This window comes from Bactrocera neohumeralis, chromosome 6 (assembly GCF_024586455.1).
Source record: "Bactrocera neohumeralis isolate Rockhampton chromosome 6, APGP_CSIRO_Bneo_wtdbg2-racon-allhic-juicebox.fasta_v2, whole genome shotgun sequence".
In the NCBI taxonomy this organism is placed as follows: domain Eukaryota; kingdom Metazoa; phylum Arthropoda; class Insecta; order Diptera; family Tephritidae; genus Bactrocera; species Bactrocera neohumeralis.
In genome coordinates, this window is record NC_065923.1 from 75361754 (window position 1) to 75384153 (window position 22400).

A 22400-nucleotide genomic window follows, 5' to 3' on the forward strand; every position below is an offset into this window, starting at 1 on the left:
TAATGTGCATTGTACGGGTATTGGAAATATGAGAAATTAAACTCAAACGCGTGTGCAATTGTTTTTAATAAAAGTGTTGTGATTGTGCTTTTAGTGTGAAAAAAATATATGTATATCTTTATATAAATATATGTATATCTATTATATATGAGTGTATGAATGTGCATATATATAAATATAGTTAGTTTAAATTCCATGCATCTAAGTGTTAATGAGAAAATAAATGGATGAAAGGATGCAGCATAGCAGCAGCGCAGTGCCATGGTGAGCTGGCGTTCCCTTGCACAATAAGGTAACAAGTATAGAAAATATATGTACATTTGTGATTTTTAATAATAATTACTTTTTTATAGGTACATATGTTTGTCAGTGTCGATTGTGTTTGTCCAATAGGAAATATGAAATATTGTGTGTTGAATATTATTGGACAGGTAAACATATTTATAAGTAGATTAAGTTAGCAGCGAGTTATAATGGAAACTATGAATTCTTAATATTTTTGTTTTCACAATACCAATTTAATTCCTTGTTTGCAAAAAAATCGCGTTTCTTTCCTTCAAAGTGTTCAAATTAACACTACTTCCTCTTTAAAACCGACTCTGTTGTTCTTATAACGTCAAATTTTGAGTTAAAAAGACACATCTGTTCAAATTTTTAATTGTTAATAAAAAAATTTACCAATTTTTTTCCAAGAAATCGCGTTTTCCCAAAAAATGCTCTGAAAAAGTGAAGAATTTAAATTACAAAGTATAAAATTATAAAAATTGGTATTGTTTTACACGCATTCAGCGATAATCTCCCCTTGAACCGCACTCCTTAGTTGTTATATCGGCAGAATTAATTACAAGTTATTACCGTTAAGTCGGACCCGACATTCCGACTACAGGAAATGTCTATTCCTACTATTAGTACTACATACCGATCCAAACAGTGCAAAATCGCCGAAATAACAACACTTAACCGGTTATAATCCGTTAATGTAGCACCGGCTGTTGTGAAAATTGTAAGTTATGTTGTGCCCAGCAGGAAGAAAAGCAAAGTAGCACACAAATAGTTGCTTTTGTTGTTAAAATATAGCACTTTTGTCCATATTTCTGTATTTATTTATTATTTTTATTGTTACTACATTTTAATATTTACATATTGTTATTTAAGTGCAATATGTGGATATGCACGATATACGCGTATATTAATTAATTACTGACTTACATTCTAATACATGTATGTTGTAATGTCTATGTAAGCACGAACATATATAGGAAACAAAAGCCACTTACAGCCAGCGGAAAATAAACGTAGAATTCAGCTTTACTAACTGGTCACAAAAATTAAAATGTTTTGTATTTGCTTATTGAGCATTTTTTAGAAAGAACGAAGCTTAGCGTAAGTGTAACTATTAAGCAATATACATATGTAGGTTTATATGTAGATAATGAATTCGGAAAGTTTTTATAAATAAATTGCATTCTTTATGGCACTTCTGGCAACTACATGCGCCTTGTCATTATAAAGAAATGCACAAATATGTTGCTTGGTTCGAAGTAATCCATTGTTCAAATCTAATTCTAGCGAAAAGTTGAAATTTTTAGCACGAAAAGTCAAGAAATAGTTTTATAGTGAAATGTATGATTGCGACACGAGCCAGCCTAGTACAATGAAGTGTGCTATTGCCTAGCATAGTGCCAGCCGTTTGTTCAAGTGAGCGGAAAGTATTTGTCTATGTCTGCGTCTGTGGCGATCATATTGACGGTGAGGAAGGTATCACGTATGTATGATTTGCAATGCGACGGCTCTGTAAAAAAAAGCAAATAATTAGTACACCTCGAAAACAAGTAAAGGCATTAATTTTAAATGGAAAATCAAAATTTTTATGGTCACTCACCCAATTTGCCGTCACAAACACGATTCGTTATTCTTTTGGCCAATGTTTTGAAGAGCTCTTTTGAAGTGATCTTGTTTTTATAGTAAGGATTTAGTAGCTCAACTACGGATTTGCTCACATCCGATTTATGTTTGGCAGCGTTGAGGCGCGCTTGTCTTTCATTTGTGGCGTGTTTTGTATTCGTTGCGGGTCTTTGCATTGGCTTACGATATTCGCCGCCTTTTGCCGCATTTTCACTGGTATTGGAATTTTCAGTATTTTTATTGTTTTTCGGCAATGCGTACTTGGTTTTACTGCCATTCATATCACTTTCGGTTGTTTGGGGTAGTTCTTTCTTGCGCTTGGCTGCATGCCAGTCCGACTGCCTAGACGCATCTTCCGCCTTTAATGCGGCAACGTTTGTGTTTTTTGTTGCAGTTTCTTTTTCGCTTTGTTTTAGATCGCTGTTTGCAGCAGTTTGCTCGTCATGCTTGAGTAACTTTTTCTGCGCAGCCGCTTTATCACCCGCCGCTGCGTTACGCTCGATCTCTTCTAAAGCCTTTAGCTCATCTTCTATTTTCTTCTTACTTAAAGCAAGCAGTTCCAATTCGTCAAGCGAATCTTCCGACTCCTCGTGTTTCTTATCCGATTCGCCTTCGAATTCCTGCCATTCGGCGCGCAGCGCTTTGAGCTTTTCCTTCACCGACTTTTCATATTTGACCGAGTCCTCGAAGGCGTCTTGGTATTTACATTTGCTGGCCGTTGCACTCTCGTACATTTCGAGTTCGTCCAAATCGTCATCCTTGTGCTTATGCTTGGAGTGATGCTTGTGTTTGTGCTTGCGTCGCGAGGATGAGCTAGTAGATGATGAATCCGATTTGTATTGATGCGTGATTAACGTGGTACTGGTGATTGATTTATGATGATGTGAGCTGGCGCTGGAAGTGGATTGATAGTATGCATCGTAACTGGCCGAGCTTTTGTAGCTGTGCAAAGGTGATTTTTCCTTGGATTTGCTGTAGTGTGATGTTCTGTGTTTGCGTTTGTGATGTGTGAGCACCTCGTAATACTCGTCATCTTCGTTCCTGGCGTCTGTTCTGTTAGAGCTATCTGATTTGTTTGCAGTGGAAATATCCGATTCATCGCCAAAGAGTGTCTTTATTTTACCATCCTCTTTCTTGGTTGTATATTTAATGGAGTTCTCTAACATTTCCTGAGCTGGATCGTCCCAATCGTCGTTGCCAAACAATGTATCCATTTTGCCAGCCGCCGGTTTCGCAGCATGCTTATCCAAGCGCGCCTTACCATATTGGTCACTGTCATGCTTTTCCTCGTCTTCGCTCATTTTAAATTCATTGGAGTTGATATCTTTGTCGCTTATGTCCTCGAGATCATCATCTATTTTCAAATTAACGCTATCATTTTTTATGGTGTCGTCTTTGTCGGTGTCGTAAGCATCTTCTGCTTTTACGGGTGTGCCTGCAAAATCAACTTCTTTCTCTTGCTCGTTGCCTGTCTTTTCTATATCCATGCACTCCATGTGCTCTTGCTTGATATTACCATTTTCATTGCCTTCCATATCTTGGTTCTCACTACTACTGCTTACCGGCGAACAGTTATCGTCTTCACTTTTAATTTTCTTATTCTTCTCGAAAAAGCTGGCAATGGTGGTCTGCTTGGTAGTGTCTTGTTTGTAACTTTTTTTATGCCGCAGCGCTTTCGGCAGATCTTTCGAGGAATTGTTTTTGTTCGGCACACTGGGTGATGTTGGACGCGAGTCTTCCAGCTCTTTCAATTTACGTTCGAAATACTCAACACTACCGCCCGTCCAGACGCCCTGCTGACTCGTTTCGGGACGCGCCACATAGGATCTTAATATCGGCATAAGCAGCTCTTTGCTGGTTTGCTGGCGGATGGCTGCAAGCTGTTGGAAAATTTTTGGTTTTAGTTAGTGGCAGTTTGATTAACTGGGGTTTGAATTGTTTGTTGTTGTATTTAATAACCTAATCCAGTTAGCTTACCTCTTTCGCCAAGGCGTGTCGATACATGTTGGCCACCTTCACCCTCGAAAAGCATTCATACTCTACGTCTATGGCAATGGCTTCAATATCGCGATGGCGCAGATCCCTCCGCGGATCATCTTCTTTGCACTGTTCAACATTTAACTTCAGCGCACTGATGATGGCGCTGAGGTAGTTCTCACGTATGGCCGCTGTAAGTCCGGAAACTTTGACACCGGATGATGGCGCATGCTTGACACGTGTTATCTGTGATTTGCCCTCCTTCTCCACCTCGCGTGCCGCATTCAATTGCTTGCGCAGTTGAAATTGTTTACGTATGAAATCTTCTGACTCACGCTTTGCCTTTTTGGCCAACTGATCGTGACTTACAGCGCTGTCGCTGTCTGACTCGCCATAGTCCTCCTTTAGTCTTTTTGCAGCCGCACGACCACCTGTGAAATTATTTACAATTAAATATATTTTTGTTTACGAATATCGTGGCATAATACCTTCATACAAATCAGCGCTATCCTCCAATGAAACGCCAGATTTGAAACGGCCATCCATGCATAATTTGTGAAACATTTCTAAAGCCTTTTCGATTTTTTTAGGCTGCTTGCACACGTCACATTGACCATTGCAGTCTGGTGGCGGATCACCAAAGTAATCGGAGAAGAGTTTGTGGCGACAACGCAGACTCTCACAGAAGCTAACAATCTCTTCGAAGTTTTTCACAGCACGCTGACAAAAAATAAATAAATAAATAAAATAAAATTAGTCAATATTAGTTTTCCAATTAGAAATTTGTAAACTGACCTGCGCCAACTCCTGCTTTCCAGAGCAGGTGGAACTCTTCGTTCTATTTACATCGTTCTGCAGCAAAAATTGTATAGATTTCACATCTTCTCTGCCGTAATACAAGCGACAGTATGATTGTAGTCCATCACGTCCAGCGCGGCCGGACTCTTGATAATAGGCCGCCACATTCTGTGGCACATCCCAATGCACAACGAAACGCACCGACGGCTTATCCACACCCATACCAAAGCTGTTCGTTGCACATATCACAGGGTATTCACCGTTCATCCATTGCTCTTGCACTTGTATGCGCTCTGCTCCTTTTAGGCCCGCATGATAGGCCACAGCGCCCACACCTTGCTTGGAAATGCCATATGCTACGCGTTCCACGTTCTCACGCGTGCGACAGTAAACAATGCCGCAGCCACGTTTTGGTGCCGGCACCGCTTTGAACTCGTTCACATCCCCAAAACAGTGTAAAGCAAATGCAGCTAAATGCTGGAAATCATCCTCAATTGAATTCTTAAACACTACGTCATAGAAGAGATTCTTTCGAAAGCTTGGCGTCGTAAATCTGGCAACCGGCTGCTTCAGCGCTAAATGCTGGAAAATGTCTTCACGTACTTGTCTGGATGCAGTCGCCGTCAGCGCCAACCAAACAATACTGTTATACTTTCTACGCAGGTTACAAAGTTTAAGATAGTCTGGTCGAAAATCATGACCCCACTGCGAAACACAATGCGCCTCATCGACGGCAAAATAAGCGATCTTATTGTGCTTCACCAATGTTTGCAAGAGATCTTGAAAAAACTGTGTTGCCGCCTGTTCGGGCGTTATATATAGAAAACGGATGCTAGGGCGCATAGCTTTTAGATCGCTGATAACCGCATCGCGTTCTTTATTTGACATCTTGGAGTTCAGCGAATCGGCGCGTATCTTAAGCTTACCCAAGTGATCTATTTGATCCTTAATTAGCGCCAGCAGCGGTGAAAAAACAATAGTTATTTGATTTTCACACAGTACACCGGGAAGCTGGTAGCACAGCGATTTTCCGGAGCCGGTTGGCATAGACACAAATATGTCGCGCTTTTCTGCATTTAAAATTATTTATTAAAAAATATTACACAGTTATTCATATATGAGGCACCACTTACTTTCCACGGCACATTTTATAGCACTTCTTTGCAAATCTGATTTGAAGCTGGTGTGGCCAAAGTGTTTCTCAAGCGCAGCGTTGAGTTCGGCATCTGCGCTGTCGTCTACACTCATCGTATTTAATAATGTTTCTGCTTTTGTTGAAGCACGTTTTTTTTTAATTTAGTAAATTAATTTCGCATCAAATGCGTGCTTTTTTCTTCTTTTCCTGACAAATTTTTCCTCCACCTCGCTTATGTTTTCGGCGGTTATTCTTTGTTTTGTGTTTTGACATTTGACGTTTCTCTTTTCGCGAGAATTGAGGCAAATCAGATATGTTTGTGCGCACGCAAGGTTGCTTTGGTGGATGATAAAGTATTTGATGCAAATAAAAAGAGAAAATTAATGACCCAGTTGGAACATATTGAGAATCTAAACACAATACATTAAAGCTTTTTGGCAGCATTATTTAATGTCCGTCAATATTCCATTTTAAGTTCCAAGAAGGAAATTTTGTATAACGCGCTACTTGTAATACCTAATTAAGTTCCATATCTACGACAATTGGTTAGGTCAATGTATATGTAGGAAAAACAGAAATTAATGGGTTTTTGTTATGGAAATGTGAGGTTATTCTTTTGAACTGTTGAAGTAAGAACGCAGTCTAAAGATCAAGTGTCTTTACCAATACGAAATGAAGTTTACGTCGTGCAGGACATCAAAGCTTTTTGCCAAATTTAATAAATACTCTATATTTAATGCTGATACTTCATCCAAAGCCTTAAACTGTAAAGCTTCTAGGCAACATAAGCAGAGGAGGTGTTTCAGAGGCTCTCTCATGCCATTTTCCCTGTTCAACCTGATCCATCTGTCAGCCTTTTTGCAAATCTTATTATGTATCATTTACAACGGCTTGTGTATTTCCAGAACTGATTCGGTAGTCAAGCGGATGACACTTTTGGCAATCTTATCAGTTATTTTATTTTCCGGAACGCCCTTCTGGCCTGGAACCCAATATACAGCCGCTTTCTGGCGGTCACTATACTATTATTACTAGTATTTACTGCCTCCCTGTTTCTAATGACATTCTTAGACGCAATGCGTTGTGAAATTAGGCTTTAACTGCGAGATATTTCCTGCGTTGTTAGCTACCTCAGCAGCTTTGCTGACCACAAAGATTTCTGCGTAGAAGACTGCAGTATTCCAGCAACTTTAAGCGTCGCCCGACATCAAGCACCGCGAAAGAGATCCCGGCGCCCACTTTATTAGCCTTTTTGATTCGTTCGTGTAATTGTTGGAAGATTCGCTATCCACTCTCTTTTAGCATGACTTGATACTTTCGCTCTCAGATGACTCGTGAGGGTTTGTGGTCTATTTATTCCACCGACTCCCTACCTAACGAGCTCTGACCAAAGCTTCTTGTGGAAAATTCACCTAGCGCCGCCAATCTTGCAGCCGATTTCACTATCCAGTTTGCCTTTGCAATGTCCATTAGTGGCAAGTTGAGTAACCTTTTAAGTGCAGCCGTTGGAGTTGTTCTTAGTGCTCTCGTTATCCAGAGAGCAGCGTACCGCTGTATTCCTTCCAACGGTTTCCTGTATGTGATTTTACTGGCAGCGGTTCATCATACCAAAGTTCTGTAGAGCAGGACTGATTGGCTTGACTATAAAGCTGTGGCACAATATATAAGGAAAGGTGATTAGAGGCACCATCCTACATTCGCAGAGGGAACCATTGGCCTTTTTCGCCCTATTTTCCACATTGAGTTTCCACGTCAGTTTTCTGTCCGAAATTACTACCAGATACGTGATATGATACTTAGTAGTTAACTCTTCCCTTGGCTGGATTCCATGACGGAATCTTGTATCCCCTTGTAAATCACCGACCAATAAAAAAAGAAGAAAGCGGTTAAGTGGGAAGTTGGCTGCGAAACAATTTAATAGGATCAGCCGTTGTCATCAAACGAAATTACTTTGTGGACCATATATGTATGTATGTATATCAAGCGAGTTTGGAGTCTCTTTTTTCTTAATTTCGTTAAGTAAAAGACTTCGTAAAATTCGGTTATAATTACTGTTGTATTAAAAATTGTTTATTTAACTTTTACAATTAGTTTGTAAGAAAATCGTTTAAAAAAAAAACTGTGTCTCGTCAACAATTTGACGCACTTAATCAATATTGAACATTTTAATTGTGATTTTTGTACATTTAAAGAAATGCGAATTTCTCATGGCATATTAAATATTCGATTGCGCTTAGCAGTATACCTATATGTATATATATTTCACAGTGGCGGAGCCAGCATTTGCTTTTGGGGGGTTTTTGCTGAAGTTATTTTGCTGAATTTTATTGAAGTTACTTGGCCAATTTCACTGAATTTGAATTAAAATCTCTTATTTGAGATGTGTTTGTTACCCCAAACCCCCCGTGGATGCGCCACTGATATTTCTATATAACTTTATAGATATCTATGTTACTAAAAATAAGTATAAACACCAACGAATTGTTACTTTGAGCTTAATACTATGCATTGAAAATTAAAATATTGCAATTATTTTTGTAAAGATTATTGATAAAAAATATTATAAACAAATTTGCGTCGATTTTCTGTAAATATTACAGCATTATCTTTAAACCGTAGCCAGAAGACGTCGATGATGCGCACAAACTGTGCGGCCGATAGTCGCTCAACCTCATTTATCGCATTTACTCCAGTTCACCGCTAACACCAAAGCGTATTGTAGCCAACAAATCCACCAAGTAGATGAGTGTGGTCACCAATGAGACCGCAGCAGCGGCCAGCACCAGGTCAAGACGTTGCATATTCGGATGCCAGTAATTGCGCTCCTTTGTGGTGGACCAATCGCGGAAGAGTAGCGCCGTCACAGCCACAAGCAGTATGAAGCCAATGATGGACCACAGCGTCGAGGTGCGCCAAGATGTGCTAAACAAGCCAAGCATAAAAGAAAAAATTACATACAACTTATGTGGGTTAAAAGGGGGTATTGTAAAAGGTTACGCACACATCGCCAAACAATGCCATAATTAAGTAAATTGAAGTATAAATGATGAGACTGCCAAAGGTTACGTAGCAGAGGGCGACAACGCGCGGCGTTATGAAGATGCGCAGATGTGAGTGTGTGGATGGCTCATCGATGAGGCCGATGCAAGTGATGACCAGCGCCTGGAATGTAGATGTTAGTTAAGCATAAGTATAAGCGTGTGGTGAAGTAATTTTTAAATTGAATTAAACGCACTAAATGTGTGGGGATAAAGCAAGCAGTGACATGAGTATGTATAAAACAGGTCAATTGAAAAGTACCCGGCCGGACGCCCAGAAGAGATTTTTACCAACGAAAACATCGAAAAAGACCACAAAATAGTTTCGAATGACCAAAAAATCAAGATGTTCGAGACAGCAGACACTCTAAAGATATTCCAAGCGAAGCCAGGTCTTTTTTCACCTGGTCTTTCCAACGGAGTGGAGGTCTTCCTCTTCCTCTGCTTTCAGAGCTGGGGGTTTTTGACCATTCGGATGATGTGACCTAGCCAGCGTAGTCGCTGTTTTTTAGTTCGCTGCTCAAAAAGCGGGTCTCTCGTCCAAGGCTGTTGTTTTCTTATCATTGGGGTTGTTTTTTGCGTGGTGGGTTCCAAACCCACTACCCAACCCTGGGTAGGAATGGTTTGTTTTCAAACGGATGTTCTTTGGCTACCCAGAGGATGCTTGTTTAAGACCAGAAGTAGTGAGCTGCTCGAACCATATTATATAATGGAATCATTTCTGGCCACTAACAAGTGAATGGTAGTCAGAGAACTTTCCTCACTTGCTTGCAGCTTCTACTCATGACTCCATACTTCATCATTTTTATTGACCATCCTGAAAAACGAAGGACCATCAACTATTACATTGGATTATTGGCTGGCATAAATCCATCAATTGGGCTTCAAATTGCTTTCCCATCAACCATATTCTCCAGATCTGGCCCCCAGTAACTATTTTCTGTTCTCAAATCTCAAAAGAATGCTCGCTGGGAAGAAGTCTTCTTTGAATGAAAAAAAAAAAAGAATTTTGCCAAAGAAGCGTGTTTTAGTATGGTGGGCCGGGGACTTTTCAATTGACTTGTTATGTATTTATGTATGTATGTATGTACATATGTACTTATGTATGTACATATATATGTACATATGTATGTATTTTTATAGTTATATATCTTTATATCTTACCAATTCCAACAATTTGATGCCCATCAACGAATAGCTCGCACGCTTCGAACCGCTACTTGTCGTGTAGGTGGAGTCTTCCGCCGGCGTCATCTCTACGCGTGAGATTTCTGTGGCAAGAATTAGTGCAAGACCGAATTTATTACTTTGCAATAACAATTAATTGTGTGTATTAATATGGGCATAGATGGACAAAATAAATGGGGTCACGTAATGACTTTGGAAGCAGTTGCTTGTGTATTAACCTTTACCTATTGAACGCAGATAGCTCATTTTGGCAGCGTTTTTTTAGAATTAGAACTTTTCGTTATAATTGAAAGCTTTGCTGAGCAATTTGCACCGAATCTAACTGAGAAAAAACGATACACTTTTGAAGTAGAGTTCACTTATAGAACAGTACGTGCAATTCGAGGTCTACGCATTTAGAAATATCGGAAAGTATTCCCATGCAAACAAATTTAGTTTAGTGACAAATGGAGTTAGAAATGTGTTGTACATATGTATGTGTTTTTTCTATTTTCTAACAATATTGTTTCTCTATATTATATGCCATCATTTGGCTTCATGTTTACTGTATCAAATTTCCTCGATCGTCAAGCGTTCGTATCGTTTTGAAGACGCACTCAAGCGTACAGTGTTGTTATTACGCGAAAGGCCAACTCTTTTGTAGCTGATGACACAATGAGCATTTTATGTGATTTTTATTAATTTTTTCTGATTACGCATGGCAAGGTCAAATAGTTTATACACAACTATGGTATATCTATAAAAATCTGGAGTGCTTCATATACATACTATATATCAATTGTTAAATAAATGTAGGATAAATGTCAGTTAGCTTAACGCCATGCCTAAAAAACACCCTTTACTATATATAAGCTCATACAAATATTGACCACAATATTGTGTACACATATGTATGGCACTTGACTACTTTTTCAGACCCAACGACAACCACTTTCTCCTGTCTTGACTTGCGCCTGACATAAACAATAAAAAAAAAGCATATGTGAACACAGCTTAGCGTCCAGGAAACACGTTTGCACGCAACGCAAAATATGGTGCATTACTGCCCAATGGCTGACCAGCTCTTATATGCAGCATTAAGTTCACCACGGACAAATGTTCATTTCACGTGAGACGATTGAAAGAAAACATTTTGCTTTTAATCGCTTTATACACTCCATAACAAAAAAACACTTGCATCTTTTGGCATAATATCTTTGTTTTTAGCGGCCGAGTCTGTCAGGATTTTCAGGCTATTGCAATAGCAACAAGCTTGTAGTTACTTGAAAAGAGATATCGCGCTGAAATTTTGCACAAAATCTGCTCTTCTCAAGAAACGGCTCATTTGTGGAAACTGAGGCTATCGGATCACTATAGCATATAGCTGCCATACATACATATAAAACAAGATATTCTCACGAAATTCGTCAAAAATTGTTGTTTGAGACATCAGTAATCCACATAAAGACTCCATAGAACATAATGGGCTTGACTACGACATCGTAGAGACAGAGGACCACTTTCGGTGAGAGACCCCACCTAAATATACTGACGTAGAGGATCGATCTCTTTTTCACTCTCTCTTCGATATTCGGCTTCCATGAAAGCTTCCTATCCAGGATGAGTCCTAAATATTTTCACTGTATCCGTTGGTCAGTCAGCTGGTTAGATCATAAGTGCTACATCGCCTGAAGAGGCTATCACCCGGCAGCTACGATCCTCAAGTTTTTAAAGCAGATCGTTAACGACTAAGATCAATAGAAAAGGAAAGAGAGCTCCATCTTCTGCGGCTCCCCTACTCACATTTCGTCGAGCACGTGCGTTGGCCCATTCCGTTTCAATCACTCTGTCCCCCAGAGAACTGAAAATGAGGAATTTGTGGCTAGATTCAACTCCAAGCCCGTTCAGAGCAGTAACGACTGCTTCTGGTAGAACATTATTAAAAGCTCCCTCAATATCAAGGAAGGTCGCAACAGCGAATTTCTTAACCCTAATGGCTTTCTCAACCATAATACGATAGTATGCGGGTACAGTAACCACTGGCTTGCCTCTACAATAAGCATATTGCGCTCCTGATGAATGGTCCCTCGGTATGCGCCTCCTTATGTACCAGTCCATCAGTCTCTCCAATTTTTTTAAAAAGAAGGAGAAAAGGTTGATGGACTTACGGTCCTTGAGCGTAACGTGGGAACCCCTACCAGCCTCCGGAATAAATGCAACACCGGCTCTTCTGCAGGCCCCGGAATGTAACTCAGTCTTATGCAGTTCGTATAGATAGGTGCCAACCAGTTGCATGACACCTTAACAACTTGCTGTAGCTGCGCTGGTATGATGTCATCTGGTCCGGGGACTTGAAAGGTTTAAAGGAATTGATCGCCCAGGTCAAGTGCCGTTTATCCAGAAGGTTGGCAAAGGCCGCGTAATCATCTTGCAGCACTCCGAGAAATATCTCCCCACAGAACAAGTTCTTGTATAGAAAACTTTTTTATATGTCAAGATATCTTCACAAAAATTGGCACAGATTTTTTTCTAAAGCATTGCTATAATACTTGAAAAATTTCTTCAGATTGGCCCACTATAGCATTCAGCTACCATACAAACTGAACGATCAAAATCAAGTTCTTCTATTGAAAATTTTTTAATTTGACGAGATATCTTCTTGAAATTTTGTACGGCATATTTTCTAATATAGTTCTACAATATTTCAAAAAAAATTTAAATCGAACTACTATAGCTTATAGCTGCCATACAAACTGAACGATCACAATCAAGTTCTTGTATAGAAACTTTTTTATATGACAAGATATCCTCACGAAATTTTGTATGAATTATTTTCCAAGATAACTCTACACAATCTGAAGAAATTGTTCAGATCGAACTACTATATTATATAGCTGCCATAAAATCTCATATCTTGTATAGAAGCTTTTTTATTTGTTAAGCTTCATTGTTTCAGTACAACCGATGCCACATTTGTCGCTAAACAAATATTTTTTCAAAATTTGAAACATATACATTTGGTAATTGTTAATAACTGTGCGATTGCGTTGGCAACCATTTGACCGCCCACTCAATTTCTGCCTAATTCCGTATGCGTGATTGCTATCCTTTACGCTTGACCTGCTTGTATAAGTAAATGTTTGTTACGATAGCATTACAATGGCAACAAAACAAGCAACAACAAAATGTAAACAAATATTTCTGACCATGATTCTACCTTTACACATATTCACACTTAACGCGCTTCAATATTACAAAAAGAAATATGAATTAATACTCGCGTGAGTTAGTAATAATTAAACTACTGCTTTTTATGCCCCACTCGCGTGTTGCTAGCCACAAAAACAAATAAGAGTAGACAAGTACTTTTTCCCTAGCGCATTGCTGCCCGCATGCCTTTCAATTAATATGTATAACGGTAATAAATTTTTTTATTTTTTTCCACACATTTTCAGGTAATTGTACGAAATAAACGGTGACGACAAAACTTGGCGTCTCGCACAAAACAGGTCATAAAATACAAGAAAAAAAGGTGGTGGTAAAAAAAGTCAAAATGAAAGCGCGCCGAGTTTGTTGTGTTATGGCTGAAGGCGCCAAAACGAGTTTCGTTGCCAGTTCGAAAATTTGTTGGTAAATAAAAAATGTAAACAAACTGTTGGCAGTGTGTGTGTGCTTGGCCATAGACTTTGACTTACACAACAAAAGCAACGAAAAACAGAAAATGTTGTTCGAATGCGCGTCGAAAGAATGTGGGAATATGAGTATGGAAATGAGAGCAAAGCGGAGAGCGTAACACTGGCGCGTTTTCGTAAGAAATACGAGTATACCAACAAAGTTAAGTGCTTTGAGTTGGCTCTTTTTCGTTTTTGGGCTTTCGAAGTTGATTTCGAAAATCTGTTATTTTTTCGAAATTAATTTTGAAAACCATATTTACTTTTCGAAAATCAGTTTTACTCTTCGAAATAGGCTCCGAAACTCAGTTTTACCATTCGAAGTTAATTTCGAAAATCAAATTTACCTTTTGAAGTGTACGAGCGTTGCTAATAAATGCAGCTTGTACTGCGCACAGCCAAGTGAAAATCTTTGCCACAAGCCACACCTGTTTCTGCCGCACAAGAATGTGTAAAATGCGCAGTAAGTAAACTAACAAACTTAAAATCCACTCAAAAGAGTTTAAATATATTTTCTGGCTTTTATGCTTATTTTTAAACAAATACTCGATATGATACCTCACTGCAACTGCCTTTGAGCTGAAACCGCTCGTAAGCCCACCATCTACAAAAGTACACAAAAGTGCGCCATGAAGCCTTATAAAGCGGCCATTGACTTGTCACACATCAACATGCTCGTGTGAAGCCGCGCCAAGTGATTTTTATTTTATTTTTGGTCAACTCGTGCATACGTGCGTTTGATGTACTCAGGAATTATGTTTTGGTCTAGAGCCAATATCGGTGCCAGCTAGCCTGAGCCTATTTTCCATTGACACCCGTCTAACAATAGCAAGAAACAGACGTGTCTAGCTTACCAAGTTTCTGGCGGCTCACGCTCGCTCTGTTTACATACTGGTATGGTAAAAAGCGTGCGACTGCACAAATGTGTCCTTATTTAGTTTAACTTTTATGGAATTTCGATTTTTGGTTGCGTGCGAGTTTGTTGCTTAAGTCTTTTGTTGACAAAAAATTATTTGAGTAGTGATTATTTAAGGTATCTGAAAGATTTTTCAGCGAGACAATTGAAGTGGAAAGCATGTATTTTCGATGACTGTTTTCTTAATGGTGGTTTAGTTTACTATTTGTGGTATAACATCAGCTTTTAAATGTCTCCGATAGGGATTGGGACTCACCTGTGGCTTTCTTCAGCCCTAATCAAAGATTAAAAGCAAGCTAATAGAGTAAGAATCTTCAAACAATTACACTTTCTGATCTAACAAGTATGCCGAAAGACAATTTTCCAGGGATACGTCAATGGAAGCCATCCATCATGCAACTGGGATTCGAGAATCTGTATTATTTGACGAGATATCTTCACGAAATTTCGTACAGATTATCTTCTAACTCAATTCTATAATTTCTAAAAAATAATTTCGTATCGGACTACTATAGCATATAGCTGCCATACAAGCTGAACGATCAAATACAAGTTCTTGTATGGAAAACTTTATTATCTGAGAAATTATCTTCACAAAATTTAGCACAGAATATTTTCTACAACAACACTACAATATCTGAAGAAATTTTTCAAATCGGTTTATTATAGCATATAGCTGTCATATAAAATGAGCGGTGAAACTCAAGTCCTTGTATGAAAAAATTTATTATTTGCAACATATCATCACGAAATTTGACACAGATTATATTCTAAATCAACTTTATAATTTTTGAAGAAATTTTTCATATCGGATAACTATATCATATAGCTTATAAAATCTAATTCTTATATGAAAAACTTTTTTATTTGACGAGATAACCTCATAAAATTCAGCACTGAATATTTTCTAAGACAAAACTTTAAAATCTAAAGAAATTTTTCAGATCGGTTGACTACAGTATATAGCTGTCATACAAACCTAATGCTTAACATTAACTTTTTTTAAGAAAAACTTGAGCCTGTGAAGTGCACTCTAGCATCTTTACAAAAACAAATTAACTCCTTTTCTTAGTTTTGTCTAAAATCCAACAATTTTCTGAGTTTCAACATTTCTTTGGAGCACACGAACTACCCATTTCACATAATATGTCAGGCGCGTGAATAATTGCTTCAATTTCCTGCCTTTACACATGCTAAAATCATATGAATATATGTAAATGTGTATGTGTGCACGAGCAAAAATCAGCAAACAATTAAAAAATAGCGAAGCACGGCAGCTAAAAAAAAACAACTTATTGCAACATACATACACCCATACATACATAAATATAATCAGAGATTGCAGCTACTAAGAAGCCGTGTGAAGAGTAAAACAAGAGTAGCTGCAATTGCAATAAACCAGTTTCGCGTGTCTAATGCACGAAGCACATCGGCGATGCTTTTGTAAATAAAAACACATAAATCAGTTGAAAAAACCTGCCATGCCACGCATTGCCATCGCAATGTTGGCAATTCACGTGCTGCAGCGAAAAACAAAAACCACAACAACAAAAGAAAAATAAAAAAACAGAGGTGAGGAAGTGGAAACGCGCCTATGGAAAAATGCGAGCAAAATAAGAATTCGCAAAAGTTTTCGCCATCAAAGCAGGTCAACAGACGCTAACAGCAATACAAGCAGCAGGCGAGTCACTGTTTATCAGCAAGCAGGTCAAAGCAATGCTGATTAATTACTACTATATATTTGTTATTATTATTTTTGTGAGTACTATGTATATATAAGTAAATATATGCATGCGCTGCCTTAGACAATAATAACCGCCAACTTTCGTGCTTATATCTCGTTAAATAGTAATTTTTCCATACAAAAACTTGGTTTTGATCGTTCAGTTTGCATCGCAGGTATATGCTAAAGTTGTCCGATCTCAAAAATTTCTTGGAATATTGTACCGTTTCTTGAAATAAAAATTCATGCTGAATTTCGTTAAAATAAACAAACAAGTTAAACAAAAAAGTTTTCCATACAAGAACTTAAGTATGATCGTTGAGTTTGTATGGCAGCTATATGCTATAGTGAGCCGATCTGAATAATTTCTTCAGAGATTGTACCGTTGTCTGAGTCAATAATTTCTCCAAAATTTTTTTTGAAGTTCGCGCAACGAATAAAAAAGTTTTTCATACAAAGACCTGATTCAGTTTGTATGTCAGCTATATGCTCTAGTGGTCCGATCTGAACAATTTCTTCGGAAATTATATCGTTCTCTTAAAAAATAAGTTTTGACAAATTTTGTAAAAATATCTTCAGAAATAAAAAAGTTTTCCATACAAAAACTTGATTTCGATTATTCAGTTTGTATAGCAGCTATATGCTGCAGTGGTCCGATAACGTCGACTCCGACAATTATAAAGCTTCTTGAGAAGATAATCATGTGTGCAAAATTTCAGATCGATATCTCAAAACTGCATGGACTTTATGATCCATACCTAGAAGTTCTAAACATTACAATGAACATGCAGGTGGCTAGCTCTCCAAGTGGCATTATTCGTGACCTCAAATCAGCCATTTTACCTAACCTAAACTATAACCTGCATTCAATAACGTCAATAAAATTAGTAGCTAATATTCACACATCAAACAATAGCATGACTACACACCAACGCACTTACAGTCTGACGAGCTTTGTAGGGTGTGGTGACCTGCTTTGGCGAGGCCTAGTTCTCAGAGTTCAAATGCGCAAAATGAACACATTGCAAATTCCCACACACTTTCATATAAACAATGCGAACAATAATAACAAAAACTACTGCTAAATCAAATAACAATAAATTGAACTATAACTTTCACGAGCTGGATAAACTTTTATAGAATGCGCAACTCAAGTGGGTGTGTGGGAAAACAGTCGGCTAGTCAGTGGCTACGCGCATATAAGCACAATTGGTATTTAAAAATAAAAAAAAATTTAACTTCGGTTGCATTGAGGCTATAATAGCCCACATACAAGTTGGCCATGCAAAGGCTTGAGTTTGATACATCAGTTTGTAAGGCAATTTTAAGCTATAGTTGTTCGATCTGAACAATTTCCTCAGAGGTTTTATTTTTGGCTTAGATAATAACCCATACCAAATTTCTTGAAGATATCTTAACAAACAAAAAAGTTTTTCATACAAAGGTTTGAGTTTGAGACATCAGTTTGTATGGCAGTTATAAGCTATATTTGTTCGATCTGAACAATTTCTTCAGAGGTTACATAGTTGGCTTAGAAAATAAGCTATGCCAAATTTCGTGATGATATCTCATCAAATAAAATTGCTTTCCATACAAGAACTTGAATCCGATCGTTCAGTTTGTATGGCAGCTACAAGCTATAGTGGTCTGATATCGACGGTTTTGATAAATGAGAAGCTTCTTAAAGAGAAAAGTACGTGTAAAAATTTTCAGTTCGCTATATCAAAAAAAGGGACTAGTTCCCGAAAATACAGACAGATAGGCCGTTGGAGCTTTTATAGAGTATCCGACGCTTCCTTTTAGGTCAAATTTCTTGGAAAACTTCATGACAATATATAATATATTCTGTAGAGGGTATAATTATGCCTAAGAGCACTACGTCGCGCCCTAACATATTGAATGTTACTAAATTCACTCAGTTACCGCCGCTAAATTGTTCCACGTAAGTCAGTTCAGCGTAGCCACTTCGCGTGGTCAAGCAAATACATCGCAAAAACCGACAGATAGCGCAATGAAAACATGTAAACAAAAGACTGGACTTCAATGTCAAAGTCATTAATTTACCGTTAACCCAATTGCGACGCCGACACAATAGGAAACGTGAGCGACAGCCAAGCTAGGCGGCTAGGACCTGCAAGGACATGCCATATAAACAAGACAAACAATAGCACGTGAGTCAACATGGCAATAAGGAAAATAAAGCAAAATGTAACGGTGTCATGTGATATGATAATATATGTATATAGTATATGTATGTATGAACACCTGGCAATAGCTATGACATGAGGGTTGAATACGCCACGTGGTCATCAAGGTGGGCGGTGGTGTAGCTTTGAAGCAAACGTTCTAATGTGAAATTTGTAGGCCTGCGTTAGTTTCTGGTAGTTACCTTCTAGTAATGTTCACTATTATTTCATATAATATATTTTTCCACTATTTTAACAAGTAAATCCACATGCAATTACTAAATAACCCCACCATTATGAATCATCGTCGCCAATTAGGGCGCACAAAACAGCGCAAAGCAGCATGAAAAAAATGTAAGAAAATGTGAATGAAAGTGATGTGGTAATTTGAGAGACATAAAACAACAAAAACACAAAGACGCTTGTTTGACTACAATTAATACATATATATGCGTATGTGTGTGTATGTATGCATATAAGCAAAGTGTTTTGTGGTCAATAATATGCAAATGATGCCAAACAGCGTTGCTTAGTTGAAACATTTATTGAAAATTATTGTAGTTGCATTATGATATTGAAGTCGATGATTAGTTGCGGCTGTTAATAGATCAATCAAACTACTGAGAGCGTCTTTGTCACGTCAGCATACTTTGAAGTCGCACTGTACTTATGCAACGAACAAACGATTCATTTGTGCGATTATTCACGCAACGAATTTGATGCGGCAAAGCTGTGAATAATTTAGGGTGGGGCTTTTAAAGGTAGACTCGAGACAGCTGGTTGCTGTTGCTTGAAAATTTTATTTGAAAATGTAGAATCATTTTGAAAATTGTGTAAAATACTTGTAGTGCGTTGATTTAGGTCGCTCTGTTTGTTTAGCTCCCTATCTGTTAAGACGGAAACAGGCCATCAGTTTTTGTTATATCACTGAGAAACTTTTCACACATGGTTTTTTCTTCAAGAAGCACCACATTTGTCAGAATAGCCGATATCGGATCATTATAGCGTATAGCTGTCATACAAACTGAACGATCCAAATCAGGTCTTTGTATGGAGAACTTTTTTATTATCTGCACAAAATTTGGGGTGGTATTATTGTCTAAAGCAATGGTACAATCTCTGAAGAAATTGTTAAGATCGAACCACTATGACATATAGCTGCCATACAAAGTATACGAGTATGATCAAGCTAAAGTCCTTGAATGGTAAACTTTTTACTTTGCTAACGATGCTGTGATTTCCGAAGAATTGTTCAGATCGAATTAATATAGCATATAGTTTCCATACAAATTGACTAATCAATCTAAAGTCCTTGTATGGAGAACTTTTTTATTTGAAAAGATATCTTAACATAATTTGGCACAGATTATTGTTAAAAATATCACGATATTATCCAAACGAATTGTGGATATCGGATAAATATAGCATATAGCTACCATACGAACAGACTGATCGAGTTGAAGTCCTTATATGGAAAACTGTTTTATTTGTTGATATATCCTCGCGAAATTTTACACAAATTACTTAATTAAATATTGCTATAATATCCGAAGAAATTATTAAGATCGGAGCACTATTGCATATAACTGCCATACAAACTGAACGATCAAAATCAAGTTCTTGTATGGAAAACTTTTTTATTTGCCAAAATAACTGAACGAAATTGGCCATACATTTTTATCTAAGGCATTGCTATAGCACCTAAAGAAACGGTTTAGATCAGATCACTATAGCATATAGCTGCCATACAAACTGACTGATCATGCTAAGTTCCTTGTATGGAAAACTTTCTCATTTGACCAGATATCTTCACCAAACTTGACACAGATTATTTTTCAAGCTAACGGTATAATCTCCGAAGAAATTGTTAAGATTGGACTGCTATAACATATAGCTGCCATACAAATTGAACGATCAACATCAAGTTCTTGTAATTTGTTTTTTATTTGACTAGTTATCTTTACATGAGTTGGCATATTGCCTAAACCGTGGCACAAATCTCAATTAAAACTTGACTTTACAAAATCAGTTTCCATCTCACGTAATTAATTATACAGTGCCTCAAAAACCGCGCCCGTTGCATTAGCCTCGTCATCAGCACATTAAACTGTCGCTCGCTTAATCAGCTACTAATAAATAAAAATTCTTTCAATTGTGGCATCTTCACGTCAGACTGCTAGCTTTGTGCTAGAATGAATGTTGAAAACAGGTTTTACAACAACGTCTCAGGTAAAGATTATATAATGCATTAACAACTTGTTAAGCGCATGCAAATTATTAGTAAACTCACGACTACATACTAAGAATATAAATATTTATTTAGAATTTTACGCTTAAGCTACAGTATATCATTTATTTACGTATATTATTTATTTACTTATATTATTTACACACATTTTATTTTTTTTTAGAAAATTTTCGTTGTGAATACGGCTTAAACACAATGGTTGTGCGGTAATGTTGTTGTTATTGTTGTACAAGTGCGCTATAATTAGCGTGACGGCTGGTTGTTGTACTGGTTAGTCGACAAAATTTAGTATGTACTGGCTGATTAGCACAGCGATTGAAATAAACTTTATACGGTGCACTTTTGGTTATTTTCGAAAACGCGTAACTATTATTATTTTTTATATAAAAATATTTTTTTTCCGAAACAGCGTATATACACTATAAATTTTATAATTTTTTTTTATAAAAATTAAAAATATTTTTTTTATAATTTTTTTTTATAAAAATTAAAAATTATTCAATTAAAATTTTTTTAATTTTTTTTAATGAAAATTTTTTTTTTAAATATTTTTCTTTTAATAAATTTTATTGCGAAAAGTTGAAAACCACCGCGCGCGCACTTTTATGTTGCCTACGTCAGCGTTTTTCGTTGTATGTTTGCCTTTCTCGCGTTAGTTTTAGTTTTTCGTTCGAAAATAAACTCCTTCGGCCGTTATGTTTATTTACAAAATATTCTCCAACCAACTCAACACTCAACAATGCAGCGCTTTACAACCGTTATGACTTCGCTTGTGCGCCTACCGTACCGTGCAATTCGAACTGCGAACACCGAATGTCAGTAGCCAACAACTTTGGCGTGCAAGCACTGCTGCGCCGTAGATAGAAAGTGTAGACAGCCCTCTCAAGGCGGTTATTGAGCGCTTGGTAAACAGCGAGTTAGGCACGTTTTCGAAGTGCTAACGGAGAGTACGGGCTGACGCTCTCGCAAGCGTACACACGCCCTTTTCGAATGCCATATATTCGAATGTTAAGTTCGAATGTTAAGTTGGAATCTTATGTTCGAATATTATATTCGAATGTTTTGTTGGAATTAGTGTAAATATTAAATTCGAATATTAAGTTCGAATGTTATGTTCAAATGTTAAGTTCGAATTTTAATTTCGAATGTTAAGTTCGAATACGCGTTACTTAACTTGCTGTGGCCGGTGTATGAGTCAACTTAACGCCACTTTCGAATGCCATATGTGTTCGAATTTTGTGTTCAAATGTTAAGTTCGAATCTTATGTTCGAATATTAAGTTCGAATTCTATGTTCGAATGTTAAGTTCGAATGTTATGTTCAAAAGTTAAGTTCGATTGTTATGTTCGAATACACGTTGTTGACGTGCTGTAGCCGGCGGCTGAGTCAACTTGACAAGCTCGTTAGTTGGGTCAGTTTTAAGACCAGGTTTTTGGCTAAATTGACATTGGCGCTGTTGACTGCTGGTTGCCGCTCAGTAGTACAGTTGCCGCCTTTGCTTTGCTATAAGTTCGAATTCGACTGCGTAGCTGGCTGGCACTTGAACGCTTACTACGTAGCTCTCATAGTAGTTCTCTTAGTAATGACGCGAGAGCAGTCACCATTTCTCAGTTGAGTCTCTCTGCTTTATAGTCTA

The 22400-nt window shown here is 37.6% G+C and overlaps 2 protein-coding genes across 7 annotated transcripts; both read right to left on the bottom strand.

Annotated features, from left to right (window-relative positions):
* Window positions 1–1054: 1054 nt before the first annotated feature.
* Window positions 1055–6068, bottom strand: LOC126761785 (uncharacterized). The gene is made up of 6 exons (XM_050478170.1): window positions 5814–6068; window positions 4678–5750; window positions 4371–4602; window positions 3883–4313; window positions 1883–3785; window positions 1055–1792 (listed from the first exon to the last, which is right to left on the bottom strand). Exons 1-6 carry the CDS (start codon window positions 5926–5928, stop codon window positions 1695–1697), a joined length of 3852 nt encoding a protein of 1283 aa, XP_050334127.1. The 5' UTR covers window positions 5929–6068; the 3' UTR covers window positions 1055–1694.
* A 1784-nt stretch (window positions 6069–7852) lies between these two features.
* On the bottom strand, window positions 7853–21597 carry LOC126761795 (uncharacterized). 6 transcript variants are annotated; one of them, XM_050478194.1, is made up of 5 exons: window positions 21381–21597; window positions 10266–10363; window positions 10018–10124; window positions 8817–8977; window positions 7853–8737 (listed from the first exon to the last, which is right to left on the bottom strand). In XM_050478194.1, the coding sequence occupies exons 2-5, from the start codon at window positions 10285–10287 to the stop codon at window positions 8500–8502; spliced, it is 528 nt and encodes a 175-aa protein (XP_050334151.1). In that variant the 5' UTR covers window positions 10288–10363; window positions 21381–21597; the 3' UTR covers window positions 7853–8499. The 6 variants fall into 6 exon arrangements, with proteins under 6 accessions (XP_050334151.1, XP_050334152.1, XP_050334150.1 ...); XM_050478195.1 differs by having other exon boundaries at window positions 10266–10359; window positions 21366–21597; XM_050478193.1 differs by having other exon boundaries at window positions 21366–21597.
* Between the last annotated feature and the right edge of the window lie 803 nt (window positions 21598–22400).

Coding starts and splice junctions, on each gene's coding strand:
- LOC126761795 (XM_050478194.1), bottom strand. CDS start 10,287: ATGAGCTATCTGCGTTCAATAG. Junction 10,125..10,265: donor GAGCTATCTGCGTTCAATAG/GTAAAGGTTAAT, acceptor TTCTTGCCACAG/AAATCTCACGCGTAGAGATG. Junction 8,738..8,816: donor ATGGCATTGTTTGGCGATGT/GTGCGTAACCTT, acceptor TGGCTTGTTTAG/CACATCTTGGCGCACCTCGA.
- LOC126761785 (XM_050478170.1), bottom strand. CDS start 5,928: ATGAGTGTAGACGACAGCGCAGATGCCGAACTCAACGCTGCGCTTGAG. Junction 5,751..5,813: donor TATAAAATGTGCCGTGGAAA/GTAAGTGGTGCC, acceptor TTTTAAATGCAG/AAAAGCGCGACATATTTGTG. Junction 3,786..3,882: donor GACACGCCTTGGCGAAAGAG/GTAAGCTAACTG, acceptor ATTTTCCAACAG/CTTGCAGCCATCCGCCAGCA.